The sequence below is a fragment of the Anomalospiza imberbis genome, chromosome 7 (assembly GCF_031753505.1).
Source record: "Anomalospiza imberbis isolate Cuckoo-Finch-1a 21T00152 chromosome 7, ASM3175350v1, whole genome shotgun sequence".
Lineage (NCBI taxonomy): Eukaryota > Metazoa > Chordata > Aves > Passeriformes > Viduidae > Anomalospiza > Anomalospiza imberbis.
The window spans coordinates 1,228,549-1,256,046 of NC_089687.1; the positions used below are offsets into that span (position 1 = coordinate 1,228,549).

The 27,498-nt window shown below is 47.2% G+C and overlaps 1 protein-coding gene across 2 annotated transcripts; it reads left to right on the top strand.

Annotated features, from left to right (window-relative positions):
• The first annotated feature begins 7,551 nt into the window (after positions 1 to 7,551).
• Positions 7,552 to 27,498, top strand: PRPF40A (pre-mRNA processing factor 40 homolog A). Of its 2 annotated transcripts, XR_011000564.1 has the most exons (27): positions 7,552 to 8,021; positions 10,152 to 10,289; positions 12,886 to 12,966; positions 14,247 to 14,277; positions 14,490 to 14,512; positions 15,194 to 15,271; positions 15,348 to 15,458; positions 16,225 to 16,345; positions 16,796 to 16,820; positions 18,304 to 18,597; positions 19,857 to 19,965; positions 20,224 to 20,288; positions 20,954 to 21,118; positions 21,395 to 21,503; positions 21,963 to 22,113; positions 22,217 to 22,350; positions 22,741 to 22,855; positions 22,976 to 23,067; positions 23,173 to 23,289; positions 23,839 to 23,851; positions 23,890 to 23,976; positions 24,901 to 24,996; positions 25,836 to 25,922; positions 26,025 to 26,121; positions 26,222 to 26,283; positions 26,922 to 27,056; positions 27,303 to 27,498. XR_011000564.1 is itself a non-coding variant. In XM_068195069.1 (26 exons), exons 1-26 carry the CDS (start codon positions 7,659 to 7,661, stop codon positions 27,393 to 27,395), a joined length of 3,030 nt encoding a protein of 1,009 aa, XP_068051170.1. In that variant the 5' UTR covers positions 7,554 to 7,658; the 3' UTR covers positions 27,396 to 27,498. The 2 variants fall into 2 exon arrangements, 1 of the variants encoding a protein (XP_068051170.1); XM_068195069.1 differs by having other exon boundaries at positions 7,554 to 8,021; positions 23,839 to 23,976.

Consider the following 27,498-nt stretch of genomic DNA (forward strand, 5'->3'; position numbering starts at 1 on the left):
TGTTTCCCCTCTTGCTGGGAGGGATCCCGTGCCCAGGAGCAGGGGGTGGCTGTTAACCCACTGATCTGGAGTACTCCTCCTCCTCCTTCCCTTCTTTTTCCATTCCCTGGAAAAGCTGCCTTTGTTTCCCCTCCTGCTGGAGAAGATCCCGTGCCCAGGAGCAGGGGGTGGCTGTTATCCCACTGCTCTGGATATTCCCTGGAAAAGCTGCCTTTGTTTCCCCTCCTGCTGGAGAAGATCCCGTGCCCAGGAGCAGGGGGTGGCTGTTATCCCACTGCTCTGGATATTCCCTGGAAAAGCTGCCTTTGTTTCCCCTCCTGCTGGAGAAGATCCCGTGCCCAGGAGCAGGGGGTGGCTGTTATCCCACTGCTCTGGATATTCCCTGGAAAAGCTGCCTTTGTTTCCCCTCCTGCTGGAGAAGATCCCGTGCCCAGGAGCAGGGGGTGGCTGTTATCCCACTGCTCTGGACATTCCCTGGAAAAGCTGCCTTTGTTTCCCCTCCTGCTGGAGAAGATCCCGTGCCCAGGAGCAGGGGGTGGCTGTTATCCCACTGCTCTGGATATTCCCTGGAAAAGCTGCCTTTGTTTCCCCTCCTGCTGGAGAAGATCCCGTGCCCAGGAGCAGGGGGTGGCTGTTATCCCACTGCTCTGGACATTCCCTGGAAAAGCTGCCTTTGTTTCCCCTCCTGCTGGAGAAGATCCCGTGCCCAGGAGCAGGGGGTGGCTGTTATCCCACTGCTCTTCTCAGGGCTTGGGAATTAACTGCGGCTCAGTTCCCCTTAAGCTGTATCCCCACACTTTTATATTCAGCCTCATGAGGCTCCTCAGGACACATCCCAGACAGCTCCAAACTGGGAAAACAACAATTCCAGCTCAGCCAGAGCTGTTTATTGGGATTTCTCCACACGCTGCTCCCCCACCTTTGCCCACTTTTATTTCCCATATCCAAAGGCTCCCAAGTGCTGCTGCAGAGCTGGATTCTGGGAAGCAGCTGTCACCACTCTCCTGGCTTTTGAACATTTCTCTGGAGAGATTTTTTTATCTTTCCAATTTTAATCCTCTCTTACGACTCTGGGATTTGTTTTTCCACCAGTAGTCCGGAGCCCGTTTTTATTTCTAGCACTTGCTGGTAATGAAATCAGGATTATTTGCCCTAAATCCATGAATTCATCAGCTACGCAGCAGCGGGATCAAGGCAGAAATATTACTGATCTCTGCTCCAGGGCGTGATTTTTATGGAAAACAACAAGCAGATGGAAACAATAAGGTGGGAGCCACAATTCTTTAGGATCAAATCCCTTGTTAACCACCAAAATCTGGGATTAGGCACGTGAGGTGCAGCAGGGTTTAACTGGGATTCTCCTGGAGGGCAAATCAGGTGGGAAAAGTCTGACATTTACTATAAAAGTCCAAATGATCTCTCTTGGAGTGAGAATTCCTGTAAGCCAGGAGGAATCCAAGGGGAATGTCAATTTATTTTTGGAATTCCCACATCTTTTCCTTTGCATTTTGCCCTGGCTTTGCTCCACCTGCCTCCCATCCTTCCTCTGCCACTGGATTTGGGATGTGCTGCTCCTCATGGTGCTCATCCCTCAAATTCTCACCTTCCTGAGCTGTTAAAAAGTGGAATTCCCCAGATCCTGAGTTTTCCGGTCTCCCAAATTCCCTGAAATAGATCTCCTGAAAGGACACCTCCATGCTTGAGCTGCTCCAGGGACATTCCAGACCCCTCCAGAGGTGACACCTCATTTCCAGAGGAATTCCCACTGCTTCCATCACAGGAATTATTAATCCTCAGATTCAGACTTTCTTTCCAGGAAAAGAAGTTGGATTTAGTCTTTTTACTTTTCCCTGCACCGGGCTGGTGACAATCCAGCTGTGGCCTGATGTTTTCTGGGATGAAAAGTGGGTGCAGAACATGCCTGGGATAACACATTCCCATAGGGAATACTGCAGCATCCAGAAAACCCAATCCCACAGGAAATTCATAAGGAAAATTCAGATTTATAAGGAAAATTCACTGCTGGGAAATTTGATTTTCATGGGCTAAAGAATGAAAAACAAGTTTATCAGAGGAAGAAATAACGGCAAAAATACTTGAGGGGTACAGGGGAAAAGCTCCCTGCAGCTGCTTTCCAAAGGGTGATGTGCTGAATCCATGGATTCAGACATCCTGGCACTCCTGGGAAGGAAAAGAGAGCCCCGCCCTCCCCACAGAACCACTTTAAAGCCCCGAATCACTGCAATTCTTCAATAAATTATGAGCTCTAATGGAAGAAAGAAAAGAAAACCAACCAAAAAACAACCAGAAAACAACCTGCTAAATCTGCTGGGGGCGGAGCTGCCGGGAAAAACCAGCCAAGAGGGAAGGCAGCTGCAGCTTCCTGCTGGATCCCACTGGATCGAATCCTGCTGGATCCCACTGGATCTAATCCCTCTGGATCCCACTGGATCGAATCTCACTGAACCCCACTGGATGGAATCCTGCTGGATCCCATTGGATGCAATCTCACTGGACCCCATGGATGGAATCTAACTGGATCCCATTGGATTGAATACTGTTGGATCCCCTTGGATTGATTCCCGCTGGATCCCATTGGATGGAATCTTGCTGGATCCCATTGCATTGAATCCCATTGGATCCCACAGGACCGAATAGAACTGTATCCCATTGAATGGAATCCCACTGGATGGATCCTGCTGGATCCCACTGGATCTAATCCTGCTGGATACCATTGAATGGAATCCCGCTGGATCCCACTGGATCTAATCCTGCTGGATCCCACTGGATCTAATCCTGCTGGATACCATTGGATCAAATCCTGCTGGATACCATTGAATGGAATCCTGCTGGATCCCACTGGATCAAATACCACTGGATCCCACTGGACCACGTTGAATGGATTCCCACTGGATCCCACTGGGTGGATCCCACTGGATCAAATTGAATTGATTCCCACTGGATCGAACACAGCTGCATCCCACTGGATGGAATCCTGCTGGATCTCTCTGGATCAAATCTCACCGGATCCCGCTGGATCCCACTGGACCACACTGAATGGATCCCCACTGGATCCCACTGATGGGATCGCGGGTTTGGGAATGCCCGGAGCGAGTTCTCACTGGACCAGCCGCTCCGTTCTCCTGGAGCCAGGCGCGGCTCCAAGGCCGCTGTGCCCATGGGAGCCCCAGCTCCCGGCTCGAGAAGCCAAGCCGCGCTTTCCCGGAGTGCCAGAACTCCAAAGGGGTCGGGAATGAAAAATCCCTTTACAAGTCCTCTCCGTTCTGTCCTTGCCCAGCTGCTGCTGATTCGGGATGCCGGGACAAGCCGCCAGAGATCCCGTGGGCGAGCCCTCTCCCTGCTGGCCGCTCCAGGAATTCGCCTGGAATTCTCTGGCTCTCCGCAAGAAATCCTGGCAAACACCTGGGAGCGAATTTATATTGAGTTTACAGGAAATAAAAGAGATTTTCTACAAGAAAAAAAAAAAAAGATCACTGGTTAAATATATTCCAGCAGACAGGTAAACTTCCATGGAAAGGGAATTCCAGAGCTCATTGTCCCAACTATCTTATATTCCAGAATTCCGCATTTCAGAATTTGCGTTGCAGAATTTAAATTTCAGAGGTTTTATTTCAAAATTCTTATGCTTGAATTTTAATTTCGGAATATTTACTTCAGGTTTTATTCCAGAGTTTTTTTATTCCTGAATTTGTATTTCAGAATCCGTGTCTCAGGGTTTTTATTTCAGAGTTTGCATTTTCAAACTTATATTTCAAAGTTCTCTATTTTAGAATTTTCAGCTCGTTTTTTTTATTTCAGAATTTCTATTTCAGAATGTGCAATTCAGAATTTGTATTTCAGAATTTTTATTTCAAAATTCTCTATTTCAGAATTTGTATTACAATTTTTTTAAATTTTGGAGTTCTGTATTTCCTACAATGCTGTCTGAAAATCCACGTTAAAAACCAGGAGTTTCCTCCAGGACCAGGAAGAAGAGTGAAGGATTGGATGCTCTGTCAAAATTTCTGTAAAACCACAAAAACAGTTAAAAAAAAATCAGAAAAATTTAAATAAATTCACTTGATTTTGACTGATTTTAGGCAGCTGTGCTTAAATAAAAATACTCCAGGTACTAAAGTTACACCTCAGGCTGACAAAAGCAGCTGTGCCCCACCGGAGCTCTGCTCACTGCACACCAGGAGAGATTGAAATGAGAGTTCAAGATTTAATTAAAAATCATTTTAAATGTTAATTTCACTGCTTGATCTTGGCAGAAAAATCAGATTAATCAAGGCCTTTATGGGTGGATTTACAGAATTCTTTAGGCTTGGGGGGGTGAGGGTTGGTGTTTATTCCGAGAGTCCAAGGCCAGGCAGGAAGAACTGGGGATAAGGGGAGGTGTCCCTGCTCATGGAAGGGCAGGATTGCAGGAATTTTTGTCTTTTTTATCCCAACCATTCCAAATTTCCATGAGCCGAGCCAAACCAGGGGACTGATTAAATATCTGCACCCCCAAAGCGCAAAATGAGGCGTTTGATAACCGTGGAGGTGTGCGGAAATCCAGGAATATTACGGAAAAATAATTCCACATGGCTGAGGATCCCTCTGCTCAAGGACAACAGCGAGACACGGGCCGTGCAGTGCTGGGGGCAGGAAAACATCCCAAGTTGTGCAACTCCAGGAAGAGAAACATGGATAAATAAACATGCCAAGGGGGCAGAGATCATTCCCTGGATCTCCCGAGCCGTTCCCCTTTGGAATCCCCACTCCAATTCATTTATCCCAGAGAATACCTTGGTGTGAAATTACAAAACCAAATTATGAAGTATCGGGAATTTTCCCCCAACTTTCCCAGCCCTTCTCCCACTTTTTTTTTTTTTTTTTTTTTTTGTGTGTGTGGATTTTGGATATTAAACCAAGATTCTCAAATATATCAAATCTCTCCCAGTGACTTGAATGACGGGTAGGAATTTTAGGTCGTATACAATTTTACCTCGATTTAATCAATCAACTCCTTCCTCCGCACCAAAACCTCGGCAGGAGGACGTCATGCAAGGAAAACACCAGGATTTCAACCGTTCCTGGAAAACCAGAGCTACATTTTAGACACTTCCAGTTGAAGTTACATTGAGCGTTAATACTGTTTGTTTCCAGTTCTCCTTTTCTGACGTTGTTGAGCCGGGGACGGGCGAAATGACTCGCATGATTTTATACGTTAAATGAATGTTTACGCAGAAGCACTCCTCTCTTTATAGAGAACATGGTGAACATTAATTCCATTGTTCTCAGAGTAAAAACAGTTCACCTGACTGGTACCCGGGACTTAGGTCAGGGTGGCAGAACGTATCTATAAGCAATATGAACAGAATGCAAGAAAATAGATTGTTTACATTCCTCCTGGACATTTTTCCAGGCCTAGCCTGGCAGAAATCTTTCTCCTTTTCTCTCTGACTGAACTGAGAATATCCACGCTTTTCTGGCCTTTTTTCCGAGGCCCTGGAGGGACAGGACGCAGGGAATGGCTCCCACTGCCAGAGGGCAGGGATGGATGCATGGGACACTGGGAATTCCGGGCTGGGCTGGAATTCCCAGAGCAGCTGCGGCTGCCCCTGGCTCCCTGGCAGTGCCACGGCCTCACGGCTGCCAGAGCTCCGGGAGCGCTTGGAAAGGAGCGGCAGGGACAGCGGGGGCCGGTCGGGCTGCCAAGGTGCACGAGGGGGACGGGCTGAGCCCTGCGGGCGCCTTCCCGGCGGGACAGCCCCGCTCCCGGCGGGACAGCCCCGCTCCCCGCTCCCGGCGGGACAGCCCCGCTCCCCGCTCCCGGGGGGACAGCCCCGCTCCCGGCGGGACAGCCCCGCTCCCGGCGGGACAGCCCCGCTCCCCGCTCCCGGGGGGACAGCCCCGCTCCCGGCGGGACAGCCCCGCTCCCGGGGGGACAGCCCCGCTCCCCGCTCCCGGGGGGACAGCCCCGCTCCCGGCGGGACACTCCTCTCCCCGCTCCCGGCGGGACAGCCCCGCTCCCCGCGGGGCTCTCCTCTCCCCGCTCCCGGCGGAGCATTCCCTGTCCCCGCTCCCGGCGGAGCATTCCCTGTCCCCGCTCCCGGCGGAGCATTCCCTGTCCCCGCTCCCGGCGGAGCATTCCCTGTCCCCGCTCCCGGCGGAGCATTCCCTGTCCCCGCTCCCGGAGGAGCATTCCCTGTCCCCGCTCCCGGCGGAGCATTCCCTGTCCCCGCTCCCGGAGGAGCATTCCCTGTCCCCGCTCCCGGCGGGGCTCTCCTCTCCCCATTCCCAGAGGAGCATTCCCTCTCCCCATTCCCGGAGGACCATTCCCTGTCCCCATTCCCGGAGGAGCATTCCCTCTCCCCGCTCCCGGCGGGGCTCTCCTCTCCCCATTCCCGGAGGAGCATTCCCTGTCCCCGCTCCCGGCGGAGCATTCCCTGTCCCCGCTCCCGGAGGAGCATTCCCTGTCCCCGCTCCCGGCGGGGCTCTCCTCTCCCCATTCCCAGAGGAGCATTCCCTCTCCCCATTCCCGGAGGAGCATTCCCTGTCCCCGCTCCCGGCGGGGCTCTCCTCTCCCCATTCCCGGAGGAGCATTCCCTGTCCCCATTCCCGGAGGAGCATTCCCTCTCCCCGCTCCCGGCGGGGCTCTCCTCTCCCCATTCCCGGAGGAGCATTCCCTGTCCCCATTCCCGGAGGACCATTCCCAGTCCCCGCTCCCGGCGGAGCATTCCCTCTCCCCATTCCCGGAGGAGCATTCCCTGTCCCCATTCCCGGAGGAGCATTCCCTCTCCCCGCTCCCGGCGGAGCATTCCCTGTCCCCATTCCCGGCGGAGCATTCCCTGTCCCCATTCCCGGAGGAGCATTCCCAGTCCCCATTCCCGGAGGACCATTCCCTGTCCCCGCTCCCGGCGGGGCTCTCCTCTCCCCATTCCCGGAGGAGCATTCCCTGTCCCCGCTCCCGGAGGACCATTCCCTGTCCCCATTCCCGGAGGACCATTCCCTGTCCCCGCTCCCGGCGGGGCTCTCCTCTCCCCATTCCCAGAGGAGCATTCCCTCTCCCCATTCCCGGAGGAGCATTCCCTGTCCCCATTCCCGGAGGAGCATTCCCTGTCCCCATTCCCGGAGGACCATTCCCAGTCCCCATTCCCGGAGGACCATTCCCAGTCCCCATTCCCGGAGGAGCATTCCCTGTCCCCATTCCCGGAGGAGCATTCCCTGTCCCCATTCCCGGAGGACCATTCCCAGTCCCCATTCCCGGCGGGTGCCATGCCGGCCGCTCTCCTCAGTGGCGCCAACCACGGCGCGCGGGGCGGGGGGGGCCGCGCTCGGCCCGTACCACCCGCACCCTCACGGACGGGGGGGGCACACCAACGCGGCGCGTACCACCCGCCGCACGACTGAGGGGAGATCTGCCGCCGCCTCCCGGCCGGCTTGAACGCCGAGCCGCACTAGCGGAGCGGGAAGCCACCCCCTCCTCCCGGCGCTCTTGGTACCGCCCGGCTCATCGCGCACCTCCCCCGGCCCCACGTGAGCGGCTTCCCGGCGTGCCCCGCGCTCGGCCGCCGCAGCCGCCGCTTCGCTCCGCGCCCCGCGCTCCCGGCAGCCGCCCCCCGAGCCGCCGCCGCCGCCGCCGCGGGGCCGGGCCGCCCGCCGCCGCCATGTCCGGCGGGGACTCCACGGCCGCGGCCGCCGCCGCCTCCCCGCAGCCGCTGCCGTTCTCGCTGCCGAAGCCGCCGCCCCTCATGCAGCTGACGCCGGGCGACGCCGTGCGGCCGGTGGGCTCGGGCGCCGACCAATCGCCGAAGAGCGCGCGGCTGGCGGCGCGCCCCGATTGGCCGGCGGGGAAGCCCGTCAGCCTGCTGGCGCCGCTGCTCCCGCCCCGCGGGGAGCCCGAGCCGCTGCTGCCCTTCGGGCCCGCGGCCCCGCGGCCGCCGCTGCGCGGGCGCCTCCTGGGCCGCTGCGGGGGCTCGCTGCTCAGCCCCGCCATGCGGCCCGGCGGCGTCGACCGCGGGTCCCTCATGGTGAGTGCGGGCTCGGGGCGGGGGCACGGAGTGGCAGCGTGCGGAAGCTGGTCCCGCCTTCCTGCTGCGGGGTCATCCCGGGCTTGGGTGGGACGGGCATCCCCTAGCTCGGGGCTGTGTCCGGGCGGTGCTGGGTGTCCCCGCTGAGGGACGCGCCAAACCCGCTCCGGGCGCCTGTCACCCGCACAAGGAAGAAGTTCTTGCTCGCGTGCAGGTGGAGCTTCCTGGGCATCGGTCCCTGCCCGTTCCTCTGGTGCCATTGCTGGGCCCTGCTTGGAGCCTGCCCTGCACACCGGGACAGCCAGGGCTGAGGCCCCTCTCACTGGGGCTCCTCTCCAGGCTGAGCGGCCCCAGCTCCCTCAGCCTCTCCTGGGCACCGAGATGCTCCAGGCCCTTGCTCAGCTCCAGGAGCTCCTGTCCCTGCTGTGCTGAGGAGCCAGAGCTGGGCACAGCACCCAGAGGTGTCCCCAGAGCTGGGCACAGCACCCAGAGGTGTCCCCAGAGCTGGGCACAGCACCCAGAGGTGTCCCCTGAGCTGGGCACAGCACCCAGAGGTGTCCCCAGAGCTGGGCACAGCACCCAGAGGTGTCCCCAGAGCTAAGCACAGCACCCAGAGGTGCCCCCAGAGCTGGGCACAGCACCCAGAGGTGTCCCCAGAGCTGAGCACAGCAGCCAGAGGTGTCCACAGAGCTGGGCACAGCACCCAGAGGTGTCCCCAGAGCTGGGCACAGCACCCAGAGGTGTCCCCAGAGCTGGACACAGCACCCAGAGGTGTCCCCAGAGCTGGGCACAGCACCCAGAGGTGTCCACAGAGCTGAGAACAGCACCCAGAGGTGTCCCCAGAGCTGGACACAGCACCCAGAGGTGTCCCCAGAGCTAAGCACAGCACCCAGAGGTGCCCCCAGAGCTGGGCACAGCACCCAGAGGTGTCCCCAGAGCTGGGCACAGCACCCAGAGGTGTCCCCAGAGCTGGGCACAGCACCCAGAGGTGTCCCCAGAGCTAAGCACAGCACCCAGAGGTGTCCCCAGAGCTGGGCACAGCACCCAGAGGTGTCCCCAGAGCTGGGCACAGCACCCAGAGGTGTCCCCAGAGCTGGGCACAGCACCCAGAGGTGTCCCCAGGGCTGGGCACAGCACCCAGAGGTGTCCCCAGAGCTGGGCACAGCACCCAGAGGTGTCCCCAGAGCTAAGCACAGCACCCAGAGGTGTCCCCAGAGCTGGGCACAGCACCCAGAGGTGTTCCCAGAGCTGGGCACAGCACCCAGAGGGGCAGGATCACTGCCTGACCTGCTGGGAATGCCCTTCCCGGTGCCCCCCAGGGCACAGTGGATCACAGACCTGGCTGTATCCGGAGCTGGGAAAAGATCTGGAGCCACAGGGGCGGCTGAGGGAGCTGGGAAGGGGGCTCAGCCTGGAGAGAAGCAGGCCTAGGAGGACCTTCTCAGCACCAGGGTGTGAAAGTAAATCAGCGCTCCAAAAAGAGTCAGAGGAGACTTTTAGAAAACACTGTGCCACCTGGAATTACCTGGGACTTGGGAAACAGGAGCTGTCACTGCGTGTGCTGTGAGAGGAGGTGACTGGGGAAAGTCAAGTGTTCTGTCCAGAAGATTGAAACCTTTTTAGTTGCTTGTGGTTTCTTTGTGTGACTCCCAGCCCCAGGGAGACTTCTGGGATAAGAAAAAATCATTGGAAAACTGGTTTTGGACTGAAAGGTGGTAGAGTTAGGGGAAATTAGGGGAGAATTCCTTCCCTGCGAGGGTGGGGATTCCTGGGAGGGAATTCCAGGCTGCCTCATCCCTGGAAGTGTCCAAGGCCAGACTGGGACAGTGGAAGGTTGTCCCAGAGGGTGGAACTGGGGGAACTTGGGTCCCTCCTACCCAAACCATTCTGGGGTTCTGTGATCAATGATTTTTTTCCCCCTCCTGCTAAATATATTTTCCAAAGGGAAATTCTGCCCAGGCTTTATCTTAAGGTACTCTCAGAGCTGTTGCACCTGTGTGGAACGGAAAGCTCTTCAAGTGTTTGAATAATTGAAAAATCCAGGGAAGGGATGTCCCTTATTGCCCCTGGCGAGTGTGTTTGGGGTGGTTGCCTCGGTGCTGATTTTCCCTGGTTGTTGGTGTTTTCCAGATGGGCCACCCGGGAATGCCCCACTACCCCCCCATGGGGATGCACCCCATGGGCCAGAGACCTCCCAACATGCCCCCAGTTCCCCACGGGATGATGCCTCAGATGATGCCCCCCATGGGAGGACCCCCGATGGGGCAGGTAAGGCAGTGCCAGCGGGCTTTTGTTCCTGGGGCTCCCCGAGGTGGGAAAGGGAAAGGAGAGAACTCGGGATTTCATCCTGGCCAGGGTCAAACTTCTTCTGGGGGGCGGGGAATTGATGCATCTTTGTGACCTTAATTAGAAATAGGTGTGACAACAGGTAATTAGTGCACCTCTAACTTTAATTATCATCCATAGATTGGGATTGATTCAAGTTTTTTTTGAATGAGAACAGATAATTAATGCACCTCTCATTATCAATCCATTGATAGATTGGGATTGATTCAAGTTTTTTTGAATGAGAACAGATAATTAATGCACCTCTCATTATCAATCCATAGATTGGGATTGATTCAAGTTTTTTTGAATGAGAACAGATAATTAATGCACCTCTCATTATCAATCCATAGATTGGGATTGATTCAAGTTTTTTGGAAAGAGAACAGATAATTAATGCACCTCTCATTGTCAATCCATAGATTATGATTGATTCAAGTTTTTTGAATGAGAACAGATAATTAATGCACCTTTAATTATCAATCCATAGATTGGGATTGATTCAAGTTTTTTTGAATGAGAACAGATAATTAATGCACCTTTAATTATCAATCCATAGATTGGGATTGATTCAAGTTTTTTGGAAAGAGAACAGATAATTAATGCACCTCTCATTGTCAATCCATAGATTATGATTGATTCAAGTTTTTTGAATGAGAACAGATAATTAATGCACCTCTCATTATCAATCCATAGATTGGGATTGATTTGAGTTTTTTTTGGAGTGAGAACAGATAATTAATGCACCTCTAATTATCAATCCATAATTTGGGATTTATTCAAGTTTTTTTTTTTTTTTTTGGAATGAGAACAGATAATTAATGCACCTCTAATTATCAATCCATAGATTGGGATTGATTCAAGTTTTTTTTTTTTTGGAATGAGAACAGATAATTAATGCACCTCTAATTGTCAGTCCATAGATTGGGATTGATTCAAGTTTTTTTTTTTTTGGAATGAGAACAGATAATTAATGTACCTCTAATTTTAATTATCAATCCATAATTTGGGATTCATTCAAGTTTGTTTTTTTTTTTGGAATGAGAACAGATAATTAATGCACCTCTAACTTTAATTATCAATCCATAATTTGGGATTCATTCAGGTTTTTTTTTTTGGAATGAGAACAGATAATTAATGCACCTCTAATTATCAATCCATAATTTGGGATTTATTCAAGTTTTTTGGAACGAGAATGGGTAATTAATGTACCTCTAACTTTAATTATCAATCCATAATTTGGGATTCATTCAGGTTTTTTTTTTGGAATGAGAACAGATAATTAATGCACCTCTAATTATCAATGCACAATTTGGGATTTATTCAAGCTTTTGGGAGGTTTCCTGTAGATTTTAAGGAATAAGTTTGTCTTGGGACTTCACGTTTCTTTGATTCTTGGCCAATTCCTACATCCACACACGTGAATGTTGCAGCAAGAGAAGAAACAAAGAAGTAGAGATTTTTTGCAGAATTCCTGTTGGAATCCTAGAGGCTGGTTCGTAATCCCTGTATCCCATTGTTGCTGATGCCATGGGATTGGAAGAGCCCTGGCAGGTGACACAGCCACCAGCATGGCCCTGCTTGTGGCAGCTTTTCTTCTCAATTACCACATTTCCTGTGTGGTTTGTGATGAAACCCTCAACTCTTAAAGGAAATAATTCTCCTCGTGGGTATAATAAATGTCCCAGGAATGCCGCATGTCCTCGGGGTGCTCCTTGTGATGGTGGATTATGGAAGAGAGGCAGGGATGGCAGGGGAGGATGAAACCTTGGGGACAATCCCTGGTGACAACTCCTCTTCCTTTGCACCTCCTTGGACACAGCATGCATATTTTCCTTAAACTGGTGTGGAAAGGCTTGGTGGGAATTTTTTCAATAGGGATTTGCAGCTTCTGGGATAAAAATAAAGCAGTTTTTTAAAAATGAGGAGGGTTTGACTCATTAGCACTGTGTGTTCATTAGGAAGTGAAGCAGAAATCCTGGTTTATTTCTCTGCTTTTTTGTACCTCCTTTTCCACAATTCCCACTCTTAGCCAGGGAATATTTCAATTTTTCATATTTTAGGGAGCCACTCAGGACTTTTTGGTAGGTGGAGAGCAAAAAGCTGAAGGCAAATGTCACACCTGGGAGTTCACCTTTCCTTTGTTCCTTTATTGCCTGTGGCCTTGGAGTTCTGCAGGAATCATTCCCAACCTTTGCTTTTCCTGCTTTCTCTCAGGATTTCAGCCATGGAATCAGACCCCACTTCATTTGCTATTGTTCCTTTGGAGTTTAAATGGGTTTTGTTGTTGTTTCCTATCCAGCTTTGGAATCTGGACATGCCATTCCTAATAGGAATATCCCAATTTAGTGGGGCTGTGATGAAGGGAATCACAATCCCGCAAATGTATTTTACTTTTCCTTGCCTAAGAGGGATGTTTGGTTTTTTGGTTTTTTTTTTTAATTAAAAAGAAGTATCAGATAATGGCTTTTAAATAGAAATACTGTAGTTTGTGTTGAGAATACGATAAAAATCGATGGGAAATGCTCTTGAATTCCAGATGCCTGGAATGATGCAGTCGGTGATGCCTGGAATGATGATGTCCCACATGTCCCAGGCTGCCATGCAGCCCACGGTTCCTGTGAGTTTCATTTCTTTTTTTTTTTTTTGTTTATAAAACCTTCTTTAAGCAGTTGCTGTTGATCACTCGTTGCTTTCTTTAATTAGAAAATAAGAATTTAAATTTTAAATGTATTTTTCATTACAGTGGAGTTTTATGTGGCTCTTGAATGATTGTAAAATAAGATTTTTGTGATTTTCATCAGTCTTTAAACTCCTTTTAGTTTTCCTTTCATTCCTTCTCCTTCACTTCCTGGAGTTTGGCAGGAGTCACTGTGACCTTGGATTGTTAAATTGTCTGACCAAGAGATTCTTTTCTCTTAAACTGTAATTTTTTAAAGAGTTTAAATTCAATATTAAAGAGGTTTGAATCCATTAGAAAGAGATTTTTTATAAAAAGTTCCTGAAATTTAGTTGAGTATAAAAATTGCTGGAATGGCTCAAGGAGTGAGGAATTCTTTGGGTGGAAATGGAGAGGGAAAAGTTAAAATACAGGTGAAATCTCTGAGGGGAAAAAAATTAAATTAAATCCTGTTCTTAAGAAATAAATTAGTCCAAGCCTAAGAGATTCACTTAAAACCAGTTCCAGCCATTTCAATTTAGAAGTAAATTATTTTTTATGTTTTCTTTTCCCATGCAGATTTAAATCCCTAAATTCCTATGGAATTTCCTGTAATGCTGAGCACAAACCTTTGCTGTGCTGATTAGAAGCAGTGAAATTCCTAAAAATCAGTATTTTGATCAGATAAATGCTCTTAAAATACATTAAAAATTCCTAGAAATTACTGTTTTGGTCAAATTAATGCTCTTAAAATACACAATACATTCATGGGAATTTCCTGGTTTATTTCTGTTGGATAATATCAAATCAAACAGATCCAGTGTGATTTATTTTCACTTTTTAACCAAGTTTTCTGTTTTCCTGAGGAATATTTGAAGTTTAAGCAAAGCTAAATCCACAAGGAAAAAATGGGAAAACTTGGAATTTTGTAGATTTTTTTTTCCTCAATAGGAAGGAATTTCAGGAAGAAAGAGCTCCAGGAATGCAACTTTAATACACCCAAAGCCTTGTGCCCCATAATCATCTCACTTAATGTTCTTCCTAATTGCTTATTTAAGGAGCAGGAGTAATTAAGGGGGAAGTAGGAATCCTTATTTAGGGAATTAGCCTTTTGTGGCAGAAAGGCCTTGTTTGGATAATGAATATTGGATTTTTTTTTTAAGTATTTTATTCCCCGGGAATTAATTGTTTAAATTTAGCTGTTTAAATGTTTAATTGCTTTGATTTAATTATTTTTACAGCCAGGAGTGAACAGCATGGATGCACAAGTAGGTAAGTAAACAACTTGATATAATTTCAAAATATTTAACCAAAATCAGCTGAAACATTAAAAAATTCCACTTTTCCCTAAAATGGAATGGAGCATTTCAGTCCTGGAATCTCCATTGGTGCCCAGGACATGTTTTTCCTTGCACACATGGTGTAATTTTTAGAAAAATGAAGCAACCAAACCTTTAATTAATTTTGAATTATTTATTCTTCAGGTGTGACCCCTCCTGGGACTCAGGTATGTGGAAAGCACAATTCCAGAAGGTTGGAATTCCAGTGTGGTGTGGGGCAAACTTGGTTTTGGGGATTTAAAGGGAAACCTTAATTCAAGTTTTTCCTCCCCTCCTTTTTCCCTCTCCCCTCTTTTCCCCTGCTTTTTCCAAGTTTTTGGTTGTTCCTTGAGATCTGTGGGCCTTGTCCCAACCTAATTATTAAATATAGTTGCTATCCACATTATTTCCATGAGATTTCCATCCTGCCCATGGGCCTGTCGGGAAATCCAGTTTTCCTTGGCCATATCCAATCCCTGACCCCCAGTACCTGGATGCAGTCCTGATTCCAGGGAATTCTGGGAAAACTGGCCTTGGAAAGCAGCAGGAAGTGTGGTGTGAGTGAGCTCAGGGAGCCAGAACCTTCCTGAAGCAAATTTTTCTCAAGATTTGGGAACAGGGAGTGCTGCTGGAGTTGTGACTTGGGGTTGTTGTAGTCTGACCCCTTCACTTGCCCCTCCTGGTGGGAATGTGCAATTGAGCAGCTCCGCTCCCAAAAAAGGAGGTTTTTGGGAAAAATACTGACTTTAAGGTGCGAATTTGTCTCCCTGCCATTCCTGTGCTGCTGAGCCACTTGGAAAATCCCGGATATTTGGGTGAAGCCCACCGTTAATGAGGATTTCCCAAGCCCTGTTTTGTCTCCTCCTCAGACAACACATCCCGTGGTCTCCACAGTCCAGCAGAGCTCCACCACCAGCAGCTCTGCCAGCGAGGAGCACTCCAAGCAGGTTTGTATCCCACTGGTTTTGTGGAACTGGATCCCATTTCTTACATCATTGTTAATTTGGCTTGGAACGTTCCCAGAAATCCACGTGGACGGAGCACAAATCGCCGGATGGAAGAACTTATTACTACAACACTGAGACCAAGCAGTCCACGTGGGAGAAACCAGATGACCTCAAAACCCCTGCTGAGGTATCCGAATCCCAAATTAATTCTGGAATATTGTGGGAACACGAGGATTTCCAAGCCTGACACCTGCAGCAGGGAGAATTCTGCTGGAAGCAATGGGAGCAAACTCTTCCAATAAGAAATGTTCCTAAAGTATTTGGATATTTCTCCTTATGCTGGGAGAACCCGAGGGTGCAAAGTGGCCAAAATTCCTCATTTTCCTCATTTTTAGACAGGCTTTTCTATTAAAAATGTGTCTTTTTTTATTATTTGGAGAAGTAATAGAAAAATAATTTAGAGAAGTATTTAGGGAGGAAAAAATTCCTAAAAATTACTATTTTGGTCAAATTAATGCTCTTAAATACACAACAAATTCCTGAGAATTCCCCTGGTTTATTCTTGTTGGATAATATCAAATCAAATTAATCCCATGTAAATTATTTTCACTTTTTAGCCAATTTTTCTGTTTTCTTGAGGAATATTTGAAGTTTGTAGCTGAGAGCTGAAAATAAACCTTAAGCAAAGCTAAATCCACAAGGAAAAAAATGGGAAAACTTGGAATTTTGTAGATTTTTTTTTTCCTCAATTGGAAGGAATTTCAGGAAGAAAGAGCTCCAGGAATGCAACTTTATTACACCCAAAGCCTTGTGCCCCATAATCATCTCACTTAATGTTGTTCCTAATTGCTTATTTAAGGAGCAGGAGTAATTAAGAGGGAAGCAGGAATCCTTATTTAAGGAATTACTAAAGGAGATTTTCCTTGGAAAATCTTTGTTTTTCTCTCCATCAGCAATTGTTATCCAAGTGTCCCTGGAAGGAGTATAAATCAGATTCTGGGAAGCCTTATTATTACAATTCCCAAACAAAGGAATCCCGCTGGGCAAAACCCAAAGAGCTGGAGGATCTTGAAGGTAAAAGGCTGCTGGACTTGTGTTTTTATAAATATATATTAATTAACTGTATTATTGATGTAAATAGCAACAAAATCAGCTGGGGGAAAAGAATAATTGTGGAAAAAAAGAATAGGCAGCAGTAGTTTAAATACTTCCTTTCTTAAAATTCTGTTTAATAATCCTGACTTTCTTTCTGGTCTTTGAACTAGTTTTTTAAGAACTAAAAGAATTATTTTAAACCAAAAAGTCATTTTTATATTCCCCAATCTTCCCATAATGGCATTTCTAAACTTTATTTTCATCTCGATTGATTTCAGTCTTTGAAGGACACAAACATTAAAATTTTTAATAGTAACAAAAACATTTAAAACTTTCCTTTTATTAAATCAAGAATTACCAGAACTCCCTGTGTATATGAACTATTTTAAAGCTGTATTTTAATTGTTTTTCTCCTTTTTTTTCCTCTAGCAATGATTAAAGCTGAAGAAAACAGGTACATTTTTTTTAATATTATGCTAATCTTTTCCTGAGGGCCTTCAAACTTCTTCTGAGGGCCTTTAAGCCTTTACTGAGGATCTTCAAACCTTTCCTGAGGAAGTTTAAAGTTTTTTCCTGAGGGTCTTTGAAATTTCCTGAGGGTCTTTCAGTCCTTTTTTGCCTTGGGGGTCTCCAACCCCTTTTTTTCCTGAGGGTCTTCAACTCATTTTTTTCCTGATGGCCTTCAAGTCCTTCTTAGGATCCTTCAAGCCCTTCTTAGGATCCTTCAAGCCCTTCTTAGGATCCTTCAAGTTCTTCTTAGGATCCTTCAAGTCCTTCTTAGGATCCTTCAAGTCCTTCTTAGGATCCTTCAAGCCCTTTTTTTCCTGAGGCTCTTCAGATCCTTTTTTTCCTGGGAGCTTTCAGATCCCTTTTTTCCTGAGGCTCTTCAACCCATTTTTTTCTTGAGAGCCTTCAGAACCCCTTTTTTTCCTGAGGCTCTTCAACCCCTTTTTCCTGATGGCCTTCAAACCTTTCCTAGGATCCTTCAAACCCTTTTTCCTGAAGCTCTTCAAACTGTCTTTCTTGAGGGTCTTCAACCCTTTTTTTCCTGAGGCTCTTCAAGCCCTTTTATTCCTGAGGCTCTTCAGATCTCTTTTTTCCTGAGGGTCTTCAACACATTTTTTTCTTGAGGGCCTTCAGAACCCTTTTTTTCCTGGGAGACTTCAGATCCCTTTTTTTCCTAGAGACCTTCAGATCCCTTTTTTCCCTAAGGACCTTCAAGCCATTTTTTTTACTGAGGCTCTTCAACCCCTTTTTTTCCTGGGGGTCTTCAACCTCTTTTTTTCCTGAGGCTCTTCAACCCCTTTTTCCTGATGGCCTTCAAACCTTTCCTAGGATCCTTCAAACCCTTTTTCCTGAAGCTCTTCAAACTGTCTTTCTTGAGGGTCTTCAACCCTTTTTTTCCTGGGACCCTTCAGATCCCTTTTTTTTCCCTAGGGACCTTCAAGCCCTTTTATTCCTGAGGACCTTCAAGCCCTTTTTTTTCCTGAGCATCTTCAACCCCTTTTTTTCCTGAGGCTCTTCAACCCCTTTTTCCTGATGGCCTTCGAACCTTTCTTCAAACCCTTTTTTCCTGGAGGCCTTCAAACCCTTTTTCCTGAAGCTCTTCAAACCGTCTTTCTTGAGGGTCTTCAACCCTTTTTTTCCTGGGAGCCTTCAGATCCCTTTTTCTCCTGAGGGCCTTCAGAACCCATTTTTTCCCTGAGGCTCTTCAAGCCCTTTTTTTCCTGAGGGCCTTCAGATCCCTTTTTTCCTTCAGATCCTTTTTTCCCTGAGGGTCTTTCACCCTTTTCCCTGAGGGCCTACAAACCTTTTCCGAGTCTTTACCTCACCCTAAACCCCTCATTCCCCACTTCCACCACATCCCTAAGCCGCACCTTTGCCCTAAATCTCCAAGGCCGGTGCCTGCCGGTGACCGCTGTTGTCTTTGTCCCCAGCACGAAGCCGGAGGACGCGGCCGCCGCCGCCTCGGCTCCGGCCGCGGCCGGGGACGCTCCGAGCGCGGCCAGCGCGGCCACCGAGAGCGCCGCGGCTGCGGCCGCCCCCGCGGGAGCTGCTCCCGAGGGGGAATCTGCGCCGGCCGCCGCCACGGGGGACACGGACAGTGCTGGCACGGCCGCAGCCGAGGAGCAGGGCCAGGGCGGCGCCGCCCCCGGCGCGCAGGACGGGAGCGCGGACGCCGCGGCGGCCGCCGCCACGGATGAGGCGGCCAAGCAGGAGGCGTCGGGAGAGTGAGTGCCAGGGGATGGATGGCAGCTCCAGGAAAGTGGATTTGGGTGGGATATCAGGGGATCGTTCCCTGTGAGGCCATGGGATGACATTCCCTGAGAAGCTGTGGCTGCCCCTGGATCCCTGGCAGCGTCCCAGGCCGGGTTGGACACCGGGGCTGGGAGCAGCCTGGGACAGTGGCCACGGGGACAGTGGAAGGTGTCCCTGCCATGGCAGGGGGGATTGGGATGATCCCTAATGTCCCTTCCCACCCAGCCCATCCCATGATTCCCATCCCAAACACCAAGATCTTCCCACAAACCTGTGGCACACTTAAAGCAAGTTCTTCAAGGGATTGAATAATTCACCACAGGACAAGAGGGAATGGCTCTGAGATGACAGAAGCAGGCGTAGATCAGCGATTGGGAAGAAATCGTTCCCTGGGAAGGTGGTGAGGCCCTGGCACAGGTGCCCAGAGGGGCTGTGGCTGCCCCTGGATCCCTGGCAGCGTCCCAGGCCGGGTTGGACAGCGGGGCTGGCAGCAGCCTGGCATCCCAGCCTGCCCACGGAGCTGGGTGGGCTTTACCGTCCCTTCCCAGCCAGCCCATTCCATGATAATTTGTGAAGCCTCAAGAGTTTGCTGCAGTTTTTCACTTCTCAGCAGCATCAGTGACAGGATCATTCCATGGATTTTCCAGTATCTGTAAGAATTCCCCAGGGTGCCATTAAAGCACCTATTTGTGCTCCTTTTCCATGGATCTGTGCCACTGATTGTCACTGGAAGAAAATAAAATACTAGAGGGACTTTTATCTGTTCCAGCCAGGGTTCCTTTTTTTAAAAAAATGAAAAATCTATTATGTGGAAAATTATAACTTAGGATTTTTATCATTCAAAAAAAAAAAAAGAAATACTGTGGGGGATTTTAGGCAGCAGGACGTAATTAAGGAGAAAAGACTCATTTTTATGCACTTCTTTATATTTTTTTGTAAAATATTAATATTCCTGCTGAACTTCAACATTATATTTTTAGGAATGATTTCTAGATATAACCTTAGCAGGCAGCCAATTGCAGGAGGGAAATATTTTGCCTCAATTATTCACTTTTTTTCATCTCTTTTACATCAGTTGTGCCTGTAAGGAAAAGCTTTGTATGAATTTATTAGAATTATTTTTTAACTTGGTGTTGCTATTTAGAAAACTCATTCTGTGGTAGTTTTTGACTCTTCAGTGCCTCTAACTTAAAAAAAAAAAAGTTGAAATAATAAAACTCTTTTGTTTTAGTGCTGCTGCAAAGAAGGAGGATGAGGATGCCCAACCAGTTAAAAAAACCTACACGTGGAACACAAAGGAAGAGGCCAAACAAGCATTTAAAGAACTGTTAAAAGAAAAGGTATTTGGGCCTATTATTAATGTTTTATTGAAGTACAAAACCTGCATTTATTTCTGTTTTATTTGCCAGGTTTTACTTGATTTTCTTGGGGAAGAATTCCTCACTCTCGAGGAAATGAAGGAAAAGAACATTGAAGTGTTGTTTTAGCTTAAAAATAAAATGTTCTTCTTTCTTTTCCCCGTGGCTGATTTTAAGGAATTGTTCCTTGTTGGATGTTAATTCCAGGGCTGATTCCTCCATAATTTCCTGTTTTCACAGCGAGTTCCATCCAACGCTTCCTGGGAGCAGGCCATGAAAATGATCATTAATGACCCCAGATACAGGTACCCAGTCCTTCTTTAATTCCACACAAACCTTTTTTTAGGGAATTTGCTTCCAAAAAATCCAAAGTTCTGTCAGCAACAGGTACTCCTGCACTTACGCCATTGGCAGGGAATTGTTTTCCTTTCCTCCATAAGGAAATGCTTCCAACAGCTTCATTTTTATTGGGAAAGAGTGTGGAAGTTGGTGTTTTATCCTGATTTGGGCATTAAAATGTTCAGATTAATTTTATCTCAAATCTGAATTATTCAAACCTGTTGCCTTTTGCTTTCTGGTTTTGATTTTCTTATTTTTCTTATTTTCTTTTTCTGATTGCTCTGATTGGTTTTTTTTTTTACTTGTTTTCTCTTTTTTCCCCCTGGTTTTCTTTTTTTCCCTGGTTTTCTGATTTTCTTTATGTTCTGATTTTCTTTCTCTTTATGTTCTGATTTTCTTTTCCTTTATGTTCTGATTTTCTTCCTTTTTATGTTCTGATTTTCTTCCTCTTTATGTTCTGATTTTCTTCCTCTTTATGTTCTGATTTTCCTTTTACTTTTTCAGATTTTCTTTTTTTTTTCCTGATTTTCCTTTTCTGATTTTTCTGATTTTTCTTTGTCTTCTCTTCCTGATTTTTTTTTTTTTTTTTATTTATAAATAACATTGCTCTTTCCATTTCTTTCCTGGGAAGTGCTTTGGCAAAACTGAGTGAAAAGAAGCAGGCCTTTAACGCCTACAAAGTTCAGACAGAGAAGGAGGAGAAGGAAGAAGCCAGATCCAAGTACAAGGAAGCCAAGGAATCCTTCCAGCGCTTCCTGGAAAACCATGAGAAGATGACATCCACCACCAGATACAAGTAAGAGACTTGGGATAAAAATCTGGGATAAAAATCCTGATGGGAGGCACTGCTTGGAGTGGCATCAACTTCCATGTTTGGATTTTTCCTTCCTTTGTAAAAATATAAAAGATACCACAAAAAAAGCCCCACTTCCCAAGAGGGAAAATCGAGGAGAATTCCTATAAAAGTGTTCCTGCTTGGGACAGAGCTCTCCCTGATGTTCTGGGGAACTGATGGATAATTTAGTCACCAATAAATAAATAAAGTTGTGTGCTTTTTGCTTGTTTTGCCCAGAAAAGCTGAACAGATGTTTGGGGAGATGGAAGTGTGGAATGCCATTTCCGAGCGGGACCGGCTGGAGATTTATGAGGATGTTTTGTTCTTCCTGTCCAAGAAGGAGAAGGTAAATTCCCTTCAAATCCATCCAACATCTCACTTGTTCCTGAATCCCTTTAAACCTGTGCTTGAGGCGTTACGGCAGATTAAACAGCAGCTTTTAGGGAAGGTTTTGGGGTTTATTGGGATTTATTCTTGCTGATTTTACCGTGTGTTGTGTTTTCAGGGGATTTCATTCAATCACGTGATGGATTTTATTCTGAATCAGTGAAATAATAATAAGATGGAAAAATTGTGTTGTTTTGTGTCCAAGGATGGGGCTTGGAGTGACCTGGTCCCTGTCCCGGGCGGGAAGTTGGAATGGGATGAGCTTTAAGGACCCTTCCAACCCAAACCACTCTAGAATTCCATGATTTTATATACATTTAATATTAATTTCATGTTTTCTTGGAGAACACACTAGATATCTTACATTTCTATCCAAACCACCTCAAACTGAGCCCAAAAAACAAACTTTTCCCCTCAGGAACAAGCCAAGCAGCTGCGGAAGAGGAACTGGGAAGCTCTGAAGAACATCCTGGATAACATGGCCAACGTCACCTACTGCACCACCTGGTCAGAGGCCCAGCAGTACCTCATGGACAACCCCACCTTTGCTGAGGATGAGGAGCTCCAGAGTATGGCCATGGGCTCTGGAATTCTTTGGGGAGGAGGATTCTTCCTGACTTGGAAGGAATAACCTGATTTTTTTTTTTCTCCTTCTCCCTGTCTTCTTGCTAGACATGGATAAGGAGGATGCCCTGATCTGCTTTGAGGAACATATCAGGGCCTTGGAAAAAGAGGAGGAGGAAGAGAAGCAGAAAAGTTTGCTGAGGGAAAGGAGGAGGCAGCGTAAAAACAGGGAGTCTTTCCAGGTTGGTGGAATTTGGGGCTCTGTCCTAAAAATCTCGTGGAATATCATGGGATATTCCATGTGGGTTTTTTTTATTGCTGAGGGTTGATTCAGGGGATGGGATGTTTAAAGCCTCAGGTGTGGGGCTGTGACATTTTCTCTGCCGTTGTGTTCCGCCCCGGGAGAGCTGGAAAAGTAGGGGAAAATCAGAGGGAATAGGCCAGGATGGGAAGGAGATGCAGCTGGAACGTTGTAGGTGCTGGAGAAAAGCAGGAAGGACAACAGAAAAAGGATTTTTCAATCCTATTGGAACAAGAATGGAATTCCAGTTACCAAGCCAATCCATCCCAGCTGGTACCATGGGGAAGCTTGAGGAATGGCTCTGAATTCCCATTTCCCTGGTTTTCTGCAGCTGTTTCTGGATGAGCTGCACGAGCACGGGCAGTTACACTCCATGTCCTCCTGGATGGAATTGTACCCAGCCATCAGCTCCGACATCAGATTCACCAGCATGCTCGGCCAGCCTGGTAAGGAGGGGAAATCCCGGGATTTGGGGCAGGCCAGAGCAATTATTCCTATTCTTTAACACCTAAGAATGCTGCTCTTGGGTTAAACCTGACCTGTGGCTTAACTAAACCCTCCCTCAGGATCAACTGCACTTGACCTGTTCAAGTTTTACGTGGAGGATTTAAAAGCTCGTTACCACGATGAGAAGAAGATAATTAAAGACATCTTAAAGGTGAGCATTACCTGGCTCCTCCTTTCCCCTCCAGGGGAGCTGGGATTTCCTTGGAATTGAAGGAATTCCTGATGTCCCTCACACCAAAGGAGCTGTTTTTTCCAGGATAAAGGATTTGTGGTGGAAGTGAACACGTCCTTTGAGGATTTTGTCACTGTCATCAGCTCCACCAAAAGAGCCACCACGTTGGATGCAGGGAATATCAAGCTGGCTTTCAACAGTGTAAGTATTAATTAATACATTAATTAATTAATGAATTCATTAATTTATTGGGATATCTGGGTAATGAGGATGGGAAATCCCTTCTCCAAACACGAATTAGGGTTTATTTTCTAACTAATTCCGTAATATTTGAGGAATATTCTGTTATTTGGGGTTACTTAACTGATTTCAGTTGCCAAAATAAAAATAAACCTCAATCCAAGCAATCAGCATTCCTAAACTTGAGGAAAACTGGGATAGGAATTCAGTGATGCTTTCCTGTCTGTACATTAAAATTTCTCCAGATTTATGTGGTTCTGTAATTTTGCATCATTGGATTTTCATCAACAGCAGTCCCATAATTTGGAAAATAAATAATTGATTGATTTTTGATAAAGTAATTTAATATCATACTTTAGATTTATTAATGAAGTACAGGAAAAGCGATTAATTTCCTTGTCATTTCCGAGTGACTCGGACACAGCTGTGAGGGTGACCTGTGCAGAAATCCCAGTAAATGGAATCCTTTTCCTTCCACTTCCCAACCCCTCGTGCCTTTTATTCCCGCAGCTGCTGGAGAAGGCGGAAGCGCGGGAACGGGAGCGGGAAAAGGAGGAGGCACGGAAGATGAAGAGGAAGGAATCAGCCTTCAAGAGCATGTTGAAACAAGCCACCCCCCCCATCGAGCTGGATGCTGTCTGGGAGGACGTAAGGATGAGAATTCCTGGGGAAAAAACATTCCCAAGTGCCCCAACAGGTCCCTGCTAATCCCTGAAAAACCCCGCGTTCGCCAGCCTCTTCCTGGTTCTGCTGATGGGGCTGGGGAACCCCATAAAACACCTGTGGTCTCTTCAGGAAGATTTGCTAGGAAAGAGTTTCATCCTCCTGGAACAAAGACATCCTGAAAGAACTGGGAAAAAACCAAAACCCCCAAAAAATCCCACAACCGCCCCAAAGTTAATTGAAATCATGTGGAAGTATGAACTTCGTCCTGGATAAAATACCCTGGAAAACCTGGCCTTTCCAAGGATAATTTATATAAACATTTGGGGCTTTTTTCAGCTTAAATGGAATGTGCAAGGAAAACAGTGGGATTCTCCATGTTTCCATGAGTTAGAGCTTCCCTGAACACTGGAAATTTGGGATTTGCTTGGAAATCTGGGATTAAAAGTTTAGCCTTGTAGCAGTTCAGAGGTTTTTCAAGTGGTGAAAATAATTTTTTTAATTATTACTATTTTTTAAATTATCTTTATTTTTTCACTTTTCTATTGTTTTTCTTATTTTCTTATCTCTTTATTTATTTGTTTTTATTTTTATTGGTATTTTCTCTTCATATTTCTATTATTATTGGTTTTATTTTTCCTTATTTCTTCAGGGTTTTAGATTTTTATTTCTTATTTTTCTTATTACTTTTATTATGCCTTATTATTTTTATTATTCCTTTTTATCTTTATTTGTTGTTATTTATATGATTTTTATTATTATTCCTTACTGTTTCACTAATTTCTTATTGCCATTATCATTGCTGCATTATATTTTTTTATTTTCTTCTATTTCTTCTATCCTAATATTTGAATAAATTTATAATTTAATTTCTTTGAATATCATTAACAGAATTAATTTTCCTGACAGATCAGAGACAGATTTGTGAAGGAACCAGCATTTGAAGACATCACCCTGGAATCTGAAAGGAAAAGGATATTTAAGGATTTCCTTCATGTACTTGAGGTAATTATTCCTTTATTTTTGAAATCACTGGACAACAGACAAGAAAAATTGCTTCTCCACTGAGTGGGAAGGGGAAGGATTTAATAGAATTTTTTCCATAAAGTGATATCGGGAGCTTAATTTGATTTCTCAGCTCTCACACGTGGGGGTTTTGTTCCATTTCGTGCAGCTTGGAAGAATTTGAACTGAAATTTTGCCTTTTAATTCTATAATTTCCAATTAGGCAGAGCAAGGGGTGGGTTTAGGCCAGGCTTAACTGGGATCCAGGGAGCAGATCCATGGGAACCCAGGTGTTTTTCCTTGCTCCTGGCTGCCTTTATTGCAGCTCCAACATGGCAGCAGTGCCCATTTTTAGGTATTTTGACATTAAATGGTGATTGTGGGGTTTTTAACCTTTCCCAGCTTTTGTGGATGAGGAGAAACGTCCCATCAGTTCTTTGGGATGTCCTGTAGGAGATGATGAGATGGTTCTCCCATTAAATGCTGATTTTACGGAATTTTTAACCTTTCCCTTTTGTGGGATGAGGAGAAAGATCCCATCCAGATTTTGGGATGTTCTGTGGGACCTGATGAGGTGGTTCTGCCATGAAATGGTGATGATGGAGTTTTTAACCTTTCCCAACTTTCTTGGATGAGGAGAAACATCCCGTCAGTTTTTTGGGATGTCCTGTAGGAGCTGATGAGGTTTTACTGCCCTGGAACTGTCCAAGGCCAGGTTGGAGCACCCTGCTCTGGGGAAGTTCTCCTTACCCACGGTGGAACAAGCTGGGATTTTAGGGCCTTCCCAAGGCCAATCCCGGCTGGAATTCCAAGCTCTCCCCTCCTCGCCTTGCCCACAGCACGAGTGTCAACACCACCACTCCAAGACCAAGAAACATTCGAAGAAATCCAAAAAACATCACCGGAAGCGCTCCCGTTCCCGCTCCGTGAGTATGCCTGAACACCCTCCCTCTGCCATTCCCCGCTGCGCTGGTGGCTGCTGGAATTCCCATTATTGATTGGAATTCTCCCCTGGGCTGTGTGTGAAGGGCTCAGAGTCTGAGGATGACGACAGCCACTCCAAGAAGAAGCGGCAGCGCTCGGAATCGCGGTCGGTGTCCGAGCGTTCTTCCAGCGCCGAGTCCGGTACGGGATGGGATGGGATTGGCTTTAAACCAGCTGTGCTCTTCTCCTTTGGGATTTATCCATTGATTCCTGGGGGTTTTGTTTCTCCCTGTGGCTGCAGAGAGGAGTTACAAGAAGTCCAAAAAACACAAGAAGAAGAGCAAGAAGAGGAGGCACAAGTCTGTGAGTGGAGCCCCGCTTTCAGTTGGGTTATGGACAACCTGGCACCTGCTGTCAGTCACCCCAGCTGGATGATCCTAGGGAAAAACTGGGATCGAGCTGGAGGAGGGTGTTGCCAAAATAACAACTCTGTTGTATATTCCTAATATTAAACCACTTAAAACTGCTGAATTTGGAGGGTTTAACTCCAGGTGAAGACTCCTGAGTAGCCTGGGATTTGCTGTTTATCCTGGCAAATCCAGGTGTTCTCCTTTGCTGGGGGAAGCTGGGAAGGATCTTGGCCATTCCTTGTGCCTGCCTGAGCATCAGGGTTGTGTTGGAAGCTCTGAGTTGTACAAAAGCAGGAAAAGGATCCAAAATGCAGAAAGAGCTTCACTTCCTGGGAGGGTGGGGAGGCCCTGGCACAGGATGCCCAGAGAAGCTGTGGCTGCTCCATCCCTGGAAGTGTCCAAGGCCAGGGTGGACAGCCTGGAGCTACCTGGCGTAGGGGAAGGTGTCCCTGCCCGTGGCAGGGGTGGAATGGGATGAGACTTAAAGTCCCTTCCAACTTAAATCATCCCATGATTCTACAGTTCTTTAAATGGAAGTTGGACTTAAAAATATTCAACATTAATATTCACTATTCCCATTTTTTTCCACAGGATTCACCAGAATCTGATGTGGAACGAGAGAAGGACAAGAAAGAAAGAGAGAGGGACAGTGAGAAGGAAAGAGCCAGACAGAGATCCGAGTCCAAGCATAAATCTCCCACTAAAAAACGGCCTGGAAAAGATTCCGTAAGCTCTGCTTCCTGTTTTTCCTGATGCTTTGGGCTCTGCTGGATGCAGCTCCAAAGGTTTGCTCTGGGAAGGGTCAGAGGTTGCATTTGAGGATCCTGGAGGTCTTTGCCATGCCCCAGTTTGGATTTTGGGGTTTCTGAGTGACACAGAGCAGCCAGCTCTGGCTGTGTGTCCCTGCTGAGGCTCCCAGTGTGGAACCTCCCTGGACATTCCCATCCTGACCGCTGCCCCATCTCTCCACAGGGAAACTGGGATACCTCTGGCAGCGAGCTCAGCGAGGGGGAGCTGGAAAAACAGAGGAGGACTCTTTTGGAACAGCTGGATGAAGATCAATGAGAAGATCCTTGATACCAAAAATGTTTACAGGTGGCAAAATAAAACCAAGCCTTGTGTGGGCAAGGCCCTGGGGCCGGTGGCCGGTGGCCCATGGCCACAACAA